Source organism: Salmo salar, chromosome ssa12 (assembly GCF_905237065.1).
Source record: "Salmo salar chromosome ssa12, Ssal_v3.1, whole genome shotgun sequence".
NCBI lineage: Eukaryota > Metazoa > Chordata > Actinopteri > Salmoniformes > Salmonidae > Salmo > Salmo salar.
The window spans coordinates 56,393,908-56,408,153 of record NC_059453.1 but is presented as its reverse complement, the minus strand read 5'-3'; the positions used below and the strand labels follow the sequence as shown (position 1 = coordinate 56,408,153).

The 14,246-nt window shown below is 48.6% G+C and overlaps 1 protein-coding gene across 1 annotated transcript in view; it reads left to right on the top strand.

Moving 5' to 3' along the window:
• Positions 1 to 14,246, top strand: part of LOC106565330 (receptor-type tyrosine-protein phosphatase gamma) — a 305,168-nt gene that overhangs the window by 247,307 nt on the left and 43,615 nt on the right. Inside the window, exons 7-8 of the mRNA XM_014132317.2 lie at positions 1,203 to 1,360; positions 5,269 to 5,467. Of these exons, the coding sequence (XP_013987792.1) occupies positions 1,203 to 1,360; positions 5,269 to 5,467 (357 nt within the window). The remainder of the gene's footprint in view (positions 1 to 1,202; positions 1,361 to 5,268; positions 5,468 to 14,246) is intronic.

The window sequence follows — 14,246 nt, the reverse complement described above, 5'->3', positions numbered from 1 at the left end:
CCTCGCCGTAAGGCGATCGTTCTCTTGTATATTATGAGTACAGCGACTGCAATTATAAGGCATCATGTTAATGTTACTACTTAGTTTCGGCTGTTAGATGTCCTGACGAACCATGTCCAGATAAAGCGTCTGGAGTGAAAAAGTTTAATGAAGAAAAGTTGAGTGAGGGAAAAACAAAAAATATAAACGGTAATTAAAAAGTAGAAACCGTAAAGTTGTCAGGTAGCAAAGTAAGGTTGGCCTCATCTCTCGGCATGTCCAGCCCAACTATTATCTCAGCCAATCATGGATAGCGGGAAGTTTCTTGGCTTTTTCTGTGGCACAACCAACTAGTCTAACAATTGTATTTGTATTTACAGATGACATACAACTTTTTTATTCCAGATGGCATACACCTTTTTATGTTCCAGAAAGCATTTCTGCCAAATAACTCATTTTGATTAAAAAAAAGGTTTTACTGTCAAATGCCTTACCTGTGAAATAGTGATGTGCGACATACACCTAGCTTCTTAAAACGGGTCACAAATGACTATTTCAAATTGAAACTGTGTAGAATTGATAATGGACCTACTGCAATTATAGTCTCTTCACTCTACCCAGCTGGCTAACAGTCATTAAAAAAAACTAGACAGTCAGGGAACCATGAAAATTCCAAAAGCGATTGATAACTATTTTTTATATATTCTTTTTATACATTTTGACCTCCGGACCTTGGTGAAGACTGAATGTGTTATTTCATAGTTTTGATGTCTTAACTATTATTCTACAATGTAGAAAATAGTAAAAATACAGAAAACCCTTTGAAGAAGTGGATGTGTCCAAACCTTTGACTGGTACTATATGTCAGTTGTTAATAAACACAGAACCTTCTACCTCTTTTAAAATGAAATACTAGACATGTGGGGTAAAAAAATCCACCATATTCTAAACATGTGGTGATTGAAAAAGGCGTAAAGATACAATATAATGTATGCATTTTCTATTTAATTATGTGGGAATAATTATGCCTGCACTTTGTTTACATTGTGTGGGTCTCTGAGTGTGTACTGTATGTGGGCTGTGGGTATGGCTGTGTTTGAATGTGTTTCTCTGTGTTGATGTGTGAGTTCCTGTGTCCTCTCTCCCCTCAAGAGAAGGATGCACTGTTAGTGTGTGGTTCTCTGTGTTAATATGTGTTTATGTGTTTTCTCTCCACCCTCCAGAGAAGGAGACATTCCTGAGTTCATTCGTCCTGAGGGATCTGCTACCATCATCGTTGGGGAGTTACTACCGATACACAGGCTCTCTCACCATCCCGCCCTGCAGCAAGGTGGTCGAGTGGATCATCTTATCCAGACCCGTTTTCCTCTCCCACTCACAGGTCAGTTACACATGCACAGACACACACACACTATCATCCCACTATTTCTATATACCCACCTACTTCTCCCCTATTCCCCTACTCCCCTCCTTCTCCCCTTCCTCTCCTTCCTCCTCCTCCTTCTCTTCCTCTGTGTATCAAACATTATAGTCCAGGTAGCAGGTAATGGACTCTAACATATATTTATGTAACTTTCAAAATTCTTTGTTAGTTTACAATTGTACAATTTATGCTCCCCACATATAAAAAGTGCTGGAAAGCCCCGAATGCAATATTGTAATTTTTATGACTCACACGGTGGAGGAACATATTAGCTGTAGTCTACTGTACATGGTGGAGGAACATATTGCCTGTAGCCTACTGTACATGGTGGATGAACATATTGCCTGTAGCCTACTGTACATGGTGGAGGAACATATTGCCTGTAGCCTACTGTACAATGTGGAGGAACATATTTCCTGTAGCCTACTGTACAGTCGTGGCCAAAGGTTTTGAGAATGACACAAATATTAATTTTCACAAAGTCTGCTGCCTCAGTTTGTATGATGGCAATTTGCATATACTCCAGAATGTTATGAAGAGTGATCAGATGAATTGCAATTAATTGCAAAGTCCCTCTTTGCCATGCAAATGAACTGAATCCCCCAAAAAACATTTCCACTGCATTTCAGCCCTGCCACAAAAGGACCAGCTGACATCATGTCAGTGATTCTCTCGTTAACACAGGTGTGAGTGTTGACGAGGACAAGGCTGGAGATCACTCTGTCATGCTGATTGAGTTTGAACAACAGACTGGAAGCTTCAAAAGGAGGGTGGTGCTTGGAATCATTGTTCTTCCTCTGTCAATCATGGTTACCTGCAAGAAAACACGTGCCGTCATCATTGCTTTGCACAAAAAGGGCTTAACAGGCAAGGATATTGCTGGCAGTAAGATTGCACCTAAATCAACCATTTATCGGATCATCAAGAACTTCAAGGAGAGCGGTTCAATTGTTTTGAAGAAGGCTTCAGGGCGCCCACGAAAGTCCAGCAAGTGCCAGGACCCTCTCCTAAAGTTGATTCAGCTGCGGGATCGGGGCACCACCAATACAGAGCTTGCTCAGGAATGGCAGCAGGCAGGTGGGAGTGCATCTGCACGCACAGTGAGGCGAAGACTTTTGGAGGATGACCTGGTGTCAAGAAGGGCCGCAAAGAAGCCACTTCTCTCCAGGAAAAACATCAGTGACAGACTGATATTCTGCAAAAGGTACAGGGATTGGACTGCTGAGGACTGGGGAAAGTCATTTTCTCTGATGAATCCCCTTTCCGATTGTTTGGGGCATCTGGAAAAAGCTTGTCCGGAGAAGACAAGGTGAGCGCTACCATCAGTCCTGTGTCATGCCAACAGTAAAGCATCCTGAGACCATTCATTTGTGGGGTTGCTTGTCAGCCATGGGAGTGGGCTCACTCACAATTTTGCCTAAGAACACAGCCATGAATAAAGAATGGTACCAACACATCCTCCGAGAGCAACTTCTCCCAACCATCCAGGAACAGTTTGGTGACGAACAATGCCTTTTCCAGCATGATGGAGCACCTTGCCATAAGGCAAAAGTGATAACTAAGTGGCTCAGGGAACAAAACATCGATATTTTGGGTCCATGGCCAGGAAACTCCCCAGACCTTATTCCAATTGAGAACTTGTGGTCAATCCTCAAGCAACTCCAAGCATTGATTATGCAAGAATGGGCTGCCATCAGTCAGGATGTGGCCCAGAAGTTAATTGACAGCATGCCAGGGCGGATTGCAGAGGTCTTGAAAAAGAAGGGTCAACACTGCAAATATTGACTCTTTGCATCAACTTCATGTAATTGTCAATAAAAGCCTTTGACACTTATGAAACTTCAGTATTCCATAGTAACATCTGACAAAAATATCTAAAGACTCTGAAGCAGCAGACTTTGAAAATTAATATTTGTGTCATTCTCAAAACTTTTGGCCACGACTGTACATGGTGGAGGAACATATTGCCTGTAGCCTACTGTACAATGTGGAGGAACATTTTGCCTGTAGCCTACGGTATATGGTGGAGGAACATATTGCCTCTAGTCTACTGTACATGGTAAGCTGTAGGTGCCCTTGTTTGGCCCTACACCCAAACAAGGGCACTGCGTTCATCCACCTCTGGCCTGCTCGCCTCCCTACCTCTGAGGAAGCACAGTTCCCGCTCAGCCCAGTCAAAACTGTTCGCTGCTCTGGCACCCCAATGGTGGAACAAGCTCCCTCACGACGCCAGGACAGCGGAGTCAATCACCACCTTCCGGAGACACCTGAAACCCCACCTCTTTAAGGAATACCTGGGATAGGATAAAGTAATCCTTCTAACCCCCCCTTAAAAGATTTAGATGCACTATTGTAAAGTGGTTGTTCCACTGGATATTATAAGGTGAATGCACCAATTTGTAAGTCTCTCTGGATAAGAGCGTCTGCTAAATGACTTAAATGTTAAATGTAAAATGATTTTTCTACAATATTCACAACATATTGACACAATTACAATCTTTATAGAATACAAATCTAATTTGATCAATTACATGTGGAAATACGTATTTGAGTGAACATTAGCAAGCCAACAGCAGATTAGATTAAACAGGAAGTGAATTATCCCCTCCCTCTCTCCCCGGTTTTAGCTTGTGGCTGGCTAGGTTTAGGATATTTACTTGCCCATACCAGTGACAGAATTAGCTATGTTATCGACATGTGGCATTACACAAACAAAATCTAGCTCTCTTATTTTGCCAGATAGAAAGAAATAGCCACAAATTCATTCAGAGACGGAGGGAGACGATAGCTAGCTATAGCAAGCTAACGTTAGCAGCTGCCTCTTCAACAAGAAGCAACTGTGACAACATTGATTTTAAGATTTAAAAAAATATATATACTTCTCCATTGAGCAAAATCCACAATCCACCCCTCCAAAGAAAGCATGGCTCTTGGGCTTCCCCGAAATGCCACCACATCAATGATCTGATCTACGCCCGAAGCGTTGCATTTCAGTTTAGCCCGCATAGAAAACTCCACCGGAACCTGGCCAAATTACCAAAAAGCACAGCCCCCACAAACACCTTGAAAACCTACTCTATACAGTAACCTCCGTCGCAGCCAAAACTACTCTTTCCCATAGGCTTGTACTATCTATAGCAGGGTATCCCAAACTCTGTCATCGGGCCCCCTCTGGGTGCACGTTTAGTTTTTTGCCCAACACAGCTGATTCAAATAATCTAATCTTGACGATGAATTGGCTATTTTAATCAGCTGTGTAGTGCTAGGGCAAAAACCAAAACGTGCACCAGGGTGGTGCAGGCTTTTAAATTCCCTCTGACACCAGGTTGACTATTACGCACCAAACCAGGTGCTGTACTGTATGTCCAACACTTGGTTATACACACATCTATTGACATATCCACATATTATTTCCTCGAGTGTTACAGTACATATTTGAAGAGCTCCGGACGAGATATGTCCATAAACTTGCAGCAGACGACAAATCCTTTCTTCTGTATTGGTTAGCGGGATGGAAAGCATTGACTGTGTTCTGCGATGTTTTATGGCGTTCACAGATGGTCTCTTTATGAATCTGTAAATCATTTTTCTGTGCGTCCATGATTCCAGCCGATCTTTAATGTGTAGTCATTACAGCGCTCTGTAGGAAATCAGTCAAAGAGATCCATGTCAGCAAATTCGCCCCATTGAAATGTTACACACTCCTCGGGCCAGTTGAGCGGAACAGCAGCCCGTTCATGTCCTTTACTTCAGGGACACCCCTTCCACCCAACACACGCAAAAACACACACACGCGCAACCACCCCAGCTCGTGCCTTACTGAAGACTATCTCTTTCTCTCTCGCTCCCTCTCTCTCTGTGTCTAGCTGGAGGCGTTCTACTCCATCTTCACCACGGAGCAGCAGGACCATGTGAAGTCGGTAGAATACCTGAGAAACAACTACAGACCCCTCCAGGACCTGGACAACCGGGAGGTGTTGAAGTCTGCTGTTAAAGATGCCTGGCAGAGGGACCTGACCGACAACCTGGGACTGGGTACAGATGGCACCACAGACGCATCCAGAGGTACCACACTACACCGTTTCTTCTAGTCAGTCAGTCAGTCAGAGACGCCTGATTGACAGCCTGGGGACGGACCCCCACGGCACCACAGACGCATCCAGAGGGACCACTGCACCTGATCTGACCTTACGCTGACTCTCACTCTGTCACTCAGTCTCTGTCATTTTTCCATACCATGTATTAACTCATACTCACTCACTTATACAGACTTTCAGTTATTTATTGCCTTTCTCTCTTTGTATACAATAATTTTTTCTTACTTTATTTTCCATCACAAACATTGTTAGTTGAGGCTCCGCTAAAACCGCTTGAGTCCATCCATCCAGAAAGGCTCCTGCCTCTTTAAACGTGGGCTCTCTCTTTGTTTTGAGTGTGGCTAGTAGAGAGAATTGATCAGGTGCGCTTGTGATGAAGTGGGAGCTAGCGCTGTAATGGGCTGCAGCAGTATTTATCATTAATATGCACACTAAAAATAAAGCCATACAAATTAAGTTGTGAAATTGCTTTTGTGGCAATTATGTCAGTTGAGGGGATGGGTGGAACAAGTCCTGGACCAACAAACATCTCTCTCTCTCTATCTCTCTCTCTCTCGCTCTCTCTTTCTCTCTCTTTTTAAAAAATCTATTATTAATGTATCTCTCATTTCTCTCTCCTCCCTCCCACTCTCCCTCATTTCTATCTTGTTCTCTCTCCCTTCTCTTCCTCTCATCTTTCTATCGCTATTTCCTCCTCCATTTGTCCCATTTTCTCTCTCCTCGCTCTCATAAGACGACTCTGAACACAGGGTTTAGTATGAGGGAGCCGCTCTCCTCAGCGTTTAACTCCTCTCCTCCTCTCCTTTCTTCCTCTCTTCTCTCCTCTCCTCTGCTCTGAATGTGGAGAGATGTGTGTCTGTGCCCTCTTTTCTGGCTTGCGGATGATACGGTGAATGATGATTATGGTGGTGATGAGGGTCATAATGCCCTCAACTGGTGAATGACATGTGTAGTGTCGAGCTCTCGAAGCAGTAACAGAGGACTTCCATTAGGCATCAGTCACAGTGTGTTTCTCAACCTAACCATCTCTTTTTCATCCTCCCCACCTCTACTCGCTATGCCTTCTCCTTTCCTTTCTCTTTCCCTGCATGCCTCGCTCTCTCTCTCTCTCTCTCTCCCCCCTCACACCCCACCTCCATTTCATATATTATACATCATATGTTTCCAGTGATTTAGAAAGTTTGCTTACAAAATAGTTGCGACATTTACCTGCGATGGTGCGTTTCCATTAAACTACATTTCCATTGGTCTGATAAAAACAGCTGGACGTAATGACGTCACACCTAAAAAATAAAAAATGCAAAAAATGTTTCAAAAACTTAGGCAAATTGACAGCATCCTGTATGGCTGCACCCACCTATCTGTTTCATATCTCAGGAAGCCTGCAAAAGCCAGCACGGATAGAATACAAGAACTGACTAATATTTTCCATATTCTAATAATATCGCCACGGACCGTGCCATGGTGAAACTTGCACTCCTGCTGACCTGAAATAATTGGATGGTGAAACTTTCACCCAGCCAGCCAACCAGAAAAGCAAAGCAATGCAAAGCGTTTCAGGCATTCTTGAAAGTCAAGTCAATCCTGCAAAGAAACCTTATTTTTTATAGCCTAGTTAAAAAAAAAATATTTAGCGACCAGTAGGTATTTAGAATTAAATGTGGAGTGGAGCTTTTTATAGTTACGGGATGACATCATGTGCCCCACCTTTATTCTGCAATCATTATTTATTTTTTTAAAAACTCTGTTTACATCATCATTTGTCGCAATAAAAAAAAGTATACAAAAAAATCCACCCGTCATACAGATAAAAATGGTGTCGATCTTTAGAACATTTCTCATATAGCTGCCGTTTCCATTACACATGTCGCAATGTTGACGTTTTTTGCAAAAATTTCATTTGTTGAATTAACCTGACTATTCACACTACTTTCATATAATTTTCTCTGTAGTGGAAAAAGGGAGAAATCTCAGACAGACACACCCTCAATAAAACACATAATGATATTAGATGCCTGTCCAGTGCCCATACTGTGGCCTACAGCACCACCTTCAGGTTATGTATAGTACTGCTCAAGGATTCCTTCATACACAGGAAATGGCAATGGTTACAGAATAGACAGCTTGCCTTACCATCAGTGTAATAGTGGCTCCCCTTGAGTGATTCTGAATGTATCTACTGCTTCCTTTGAACTGTATTTCTGTCTCTATTGGTTTCACTGTTGCTGCCATTGAAAACCAAGCCTTGTGTAATCTAACTTGTACGGCTCAGAATATGTGTCATGATGTTCAATTTCTCATGTAAACAAAGTTATATGGTTTTATTGCAGCCAGATAAGTAGTTACGGCTCTTGTGTCTTGGGAAGCCTCCTCATTCATATTTTCCTTTTCATGAGGAGGTTGTCTAAAGCTGTGTGTTGTCCTCCTCCAGTCTACAGCCACCGGTCTCTCCATGTATCTCTCTAGTCCTCCACCCATCCATCTCTCCATTCCTCTGTCTCTCCATGGCTCCTATCTATCTATCTATCTATCTATCTATCTATCTATCTATCTATCTATCTATCTATCTATCTATCTATCTATCTATCTATCTATCTATCTATCTATCTATCTATCTATCTATCTATCTATCTATCTATCTATCTATCTATCTATCTATCTATCTATTCACCCCTTCACCCCTCCACCCCTCCATCTCTTTACCCCTTTACCCCTCCATCTCTCCATCTCCTCACCCCTCCATCTCTTCACCCCTCCATCTCTCTGTCTCTTCACCCCTCCATCTCTTCACCCCTCCATCTCTTCACCCCTCCATCTCTTCACCCCTCCATCTCTTCACCCCCTCCACCCCTCCATCTCTTCACCCCTCCATCTCTTCACCCCTTCACCCCTCCACCTCTTCACCCCTCCACCCCTTCACCCCTCCATCCCTTTACCCCTCCATCCCTTTACCCCTCCATCTCTTCACCCCTCCATCTCTTTACCCCTCCATCTCTTCACCCCTCCATCTCTTCACCCCTCCATCTCTTCACCCCTTCACCCCTCCATCTCTTCACCCCTCCATCTCTTCACCCCTCCATCTCTTCACCTCTTCACCCCTTCACCCCTCCATCTCTTCACCCCTCCATCTCTTCACCCCTGCATCTCTTCACCCCTCCACCTCTTCACCCCTCCACCCCTCCACCCCTTCACCCCTCCATCCCTTTACCCCTCCATCCCTTTACCCCTCCATCTCTTCACCCCTCCATCTCTTTACCCCTCCATCTCTTCACCCCTCCATCTCTTCACCTCTTCACCCCTTCACCCCTCCATCTCTTCACCCCTCCATCTCTTCACCCCTCCATCTATTCACCCCTCCATCTCTTCACCTCTTCACCCCTTCACCCCTCCATCTCTTCACCCCTCCATCTCTCCATCTCTCCATCTCTTCACCCCTCCATCTCTTCACCCCTCCACCCCTCCATCTCTTCACCCCTCCATCTCTTCACCCCTCCACCCCTCCATCTCTTCACCCCTCCATCTCTTCACCCCTTCACCCCTCCACCTCTTCACCCCTCCACCCCTTCACCCCTCCATCCCTTTACCCCTCCATCCCTTTACCCCTCCATCTCTTCACCCCTCCATCTCTTCACCCCTTCACCCCTCCACCTCTTCACCCCTCCACCCCTTCACCCCTCCATCCCTTTACCCCTCCATCCCTTTACCCCTCCATCCCTTTACCCCTCCATCCCTTTACCCCTCCATCTCTTCACCCCTCCATCTCTTCACCCCTCCATCTCTTCACCCCTCCACCCCTCCATCTCTTCACCCCTCCATCTCTTCACCCCTTCACCCCTCCACCTCTTCACCCCTCCACCCCTTCACCCCTCCATCCCTTTACCCCTCCATCTCTTCACCCCTCCATCTCTTCACCCCTCCACCCCTCCATCTCTTCACCCCTCCATCTCTTCACCTCTTCACCCCTTCACCCCTCCATCTCTTCACCCCTCCATCTCTCCACCCCTCCATCTCGTCATCTCTTCACCCCTCCATCTCTTCACCCCTCCATCTCTTCACCCCTCCACCCCTCCATCTCTTCACCCCTCCATCTCTTCACCCCTCCATCTCTTCACCCCTCCATCTCTTCACCCCACCATCTCTTTACCCTCCATCTCTTCACCCCTCATCTCTTCACCCCTCCATCTCTTCACCCCTTCACCCCTCCATCTCTTCACCCCTTCACCCCTCCATCTCTTCACCCCTCCATCTCTTCACCCCTTCACCCCTCCATCTCTTCACCGCTTCACCCTCCATCTCTTCACCCCTCCATCTCTTCACCCCTCCATCACTTCACCCCTTCAACCCTCCATCTCTTCACCCCTCCATCTCTTCACCCCTCCATCTCTTCACCCCTCCATCTCTTCACCCCTTCATCTCTTCACCCCTTCACCCCTCCATCTCTTCACCCCTTCACCCCTCCATCTCTTCACCCCTCCATCTCTGCACCCCTCCATCTCTTCACCCCTCCATCTCTTCACCCCTTCACCCCTCCATCACTTCACCCCTTCACCCCTCCATCTCTTCACCCCTCCATCTCTTCATCTCTTCATGCCTTCACCCCTCCATCTCTTCACAGCTTCACCCCTCCATCTCTTCACCCCTCCATCTCTTCACCCCTCCATCACTTCACCCCTTCAACCCTCCATCTCTTCAACCCTCCATCTCTTCACCCCTCCATCTCTTCACCCCTTCACCTCTTCATCTCTTCACCCCCTCACCCCTCCATCTCTTCACCCCTCCATCTCTTCAGCCCTTCAACCCTCCATCTCTTCACCCCTCCATCTCTTCACCCCTTCATCTCTTCACCCCTTCACCCCTCCATCACTTCACCCCTCCATCTCTTCATCTCTTCACCCCTTCACCCCTCCATCTCTTCACCTCTTCACCCCTCCATCTCTTCACCTCTTCACCCCTCCATCTCTTCACCCCTCCATCTCTTCACCCCTTCATCTCTTCACCACTTCACCCATCCATCTCTTCACCCCTTCACCTCTTCACCACTTCACCCATCCATCTCTTCACCACTTCACCCATCCATCTCTTCACCCATCCATCCCTTCACCCCTCCATCTCTTCACCCCTCCATCTCTTCACCCCTCCATCTCTTCACCTCTTCACCCCTTCACCCCTCCATCTCTTCACCCCTCCATCTCTCCACCTCTTCACCCCTCCATCTCTTCACCTCTTCACCCCTCCATCTCTTCACCCCTCCATCTCTTCACCCCTTCATCTCTTCACCACTTCACCCATCCATCTCTTCACCCCTCCATCTCTTCACCCCTTCACCCCTCCATCTCTTCACCCCTCCATCTCTTCACCCCTTCACCTCTTCACCACTTCACCCATCCATCTCTTCACCACTTCACCCATCCATCTCTTCACCCATCCATCCCTTCACCCCTCCATCTCTTCACCCCTCCATCTCTTCACCCCTCCATCTCTTCACCTCTTCACCCCTTCACCCCTCCATCTCTTCACCCCTCCATCTCTCCATCTCTTCACCCCTCCATCTCTTCACCCCTCCATCTCTTCACCCCTCCACCCCTCCATCTCTTCACCCCTCCATCTCTTCACCCCTCCCCTCTTCACCCCTCCACCCCTCCATCCCTTCACCCCTCCATCTCTTCACCCCTCCACCCCTCCACCCTTCCATCTCTTCACCCCTCCATCTCTTCACCCCTTCACCCCTCCACCTCTTCACCCCTCCACCCCTTTACCCCTCCATCCCTTTACCCCTCCATCTCTTTACCCCTCCATCTCTTCACCCCTCCATCTCTTCACCCCTCCATCTCTTCACCCCTCCATCTCTTCACCCCTCCATCTCTTCACCCCTCCACCCCTCCATCTCTTCACCCCTCCACCCCTCCACCCCTTCACCCCTCCATCTCTTTACCCCTCCATCTCTTTACCCCTCCATCTCTTCACCCCTCCATCTCTTCACCCCTCCATCTCTTCACCCCTCCATCTCTTCACCCCTCCACCCCTCCATCTCTTCACCCCTCCATCTCTTCACCCCTTCACCCCTCCACCTCTTCACCCCTCCACCCCTCCACCCCTTCACCCCTCCATCCCTTTACCCCTCCATCCCTTTACCCCTCCATCCCTTTACCCCTCCATCTCTTCACCCCTCCATCTCTTCACCCCTCCATCTCTTCACCCCTCCACCCCTCCATCTCTTCACCCCTCCATCTCTTTACCCCTCCATCTCTTCACCCCTCCATCTCTTTACCCCTCCATCTCTTCACCCCTCCATCTCTTTACCCTCCATCTCTTCACCCCTCCATCTCTTCACCCCTCCATCTCTTCACCCCTTCACCCCTCCATCCCTTCACCCCTCCATCTCTTCACCCCTCCATCTCTCCATCTCTTCACCCCTCCATCTCTTCACCCCTCCACCCCTCCATCTCTTCACCCCTCCATCTCTTCACCCCTCCACCTCTTCACCCCTCCACCCCTCCATCCCTTTACCCCTCCATCTCTTTACCCCTCCATCTCTTCACCCCTCCATCTCTTCACCCCTCCATCTCTTCACCTCTTCACACCTTCACCCCTCCATCTCTCCACCCCTCCATCTCTTCACCCCTCCATCTCTTCACCCCTCCATCTCTTCACCCCTTCACCCCTCCACCCCTTCACCCCTCCATCTCTTTACCCCTCCATCTCTTTACCCCTCCATCTCTTCACCCCTCCATCTCTTCACCCCTCCATCTCTTCACCCCTCCATCTCTTCACCCCTCCACCCCTCCATCTCTTCACCCCTCCATCTCTTCACCCCTTCACCCCTCCACCTCTTCACCCCTCCACCCCTCCACCCCTTCACCCCTCCATCCCTTTACCCCTCCATCCCTTTACCCCTCCATCTCTTCACCCCTCCATCTCTTCACCCCTCCACCCCTCCATCTCTTCACCCCTCCATCTCTTTACCCCTCCATCTCTTCACCCCTCCATCTCTTTACCCCTCCATCTCTTCACCCCTCCATCTCTTTACCCTCCATCTCTTCACCCCTCCATCTCTTCACCCCTCCATCTCTTCATCTCGTTACCCCTCCATCTATTCACCCCTTCACCCCTCCATCTCTTCACCCCTCCATCTATTCACCCCTTCACCCCTCCATCTATTCACCCCTTCACCCCTCCATCTCTTCACCCCTTCACCCCTCCATCTCTTCACCCCTCTATCTCTTCACCCCTTTAACACTTCACCCCTTCAACCCTCCATCTCTTCACCCCTCCATCTCTTCACCCCTTCATCTCTTCACCCCTTCACCCCTCCATCTCTTCACCCCTTCACCCCTCCATCTCCTCACCCCTCCATCTCTTCACCCCTCCATCTCTTCACCCCTCCATCACTTCACCCCTTCACCCCTCCATCTCTTCACCCCTCCATCTCTTCATCTCTTCACCCCTTCACCCCTCCATCTCTTCACCGCTTCACCCCTCCATCTCTTCACCCCTCCATCACTTCACCCCTTCAACCCTCCATCTCTTCAACCCTCCATCTCTTCACCCCTCCATCTCTTCACCCCTTCATCTCTTCACCCCTTCAACTCTTCACCCCTCCATCTCTTCACCCCTTCACCCCTCCATCTCTTCACCCCTCCATCTCTTCACCCCTCCATCTCTTCACCCCTACAACCCTCCATCTCTTCACCCCTCCATCTCTTCACCCCTTCATCTCTTCACCCCTTCACCCCTCCATCACTTCACCCCCTGCATCTCTTCATCTCTTCACCCCTTCACCCCTCCATCTCTTCACCTCTTCACCCCTCCATCTCTTCACCCCTCCATCTCTTCACCCCTTCACCCCTCCATCTCTTCACCACTTCACCCATCCATCTCTTCACCCCTTCACCTCTTCACCACTTCACCCATCCATCTCTTCACCACTTCACCCATCCATCTCTTCACCCATCCATCTCTTCACCCCTCCATCTCTTCACCCCTCCATCTCTTCACCCCTCCATCTCTTCACCTCTTCACCCCTTCACCCCTCCATCTCTTCACACCTCCATCTCTCCATCTCTTCACCCCTCCATCTCTTCACCCCTCCACCCCTCCATCTCTTCACCCCTCCATCTCTTCACCCCTCCACCTCTTCACCCCCTCCACCCCTCCATCCCTTTACCCCTCCATCCCTTTACCCCTCCATCTCTTCACCCCTCCATCTCTTCACCCCTCCATCTCTTCACCTCTTCACCCCTTCACCCCTCCATCTCTTCACCCCTCCATCTCTCCACCCCTCCATCTCTTCACCCCTCCATCTCTTCACCCCTCCACCCCTCCACCCCTCCATCTCTTCACCCCTCCACCCCTTCACCCCTTCACCCCTCCACCCCTTCACCCCTCCATCCCTTTACCCCTCCATCCCTTTACCCCTCCATCTCTTCACCTCTCCATCTCTTTACCCCTCCATCTCTTCACCCCTCCATCTCTTCACCCCTCCATCTCTTCACCGTTTCACCCCTCCATCTCTTCACCCCTCCATCTCTTCACCCCTCCATCACTTCACCCCTTCAACCCTCCATCTCTTCACCCCTCCATCTCTTCACCCCTCCATCTCTTCACCCCTTCATCTCTTCACCCCTTCACCTCTTCACCCCTCCATCTCTTCACCCCTTCACCCCTCCATCTCTTCACCCCTTCACCCCTCCATCTCTTCACCCCTCCATCTCTTCACCCCTTCATCTCTTCACCCCTTCACCCCTCCA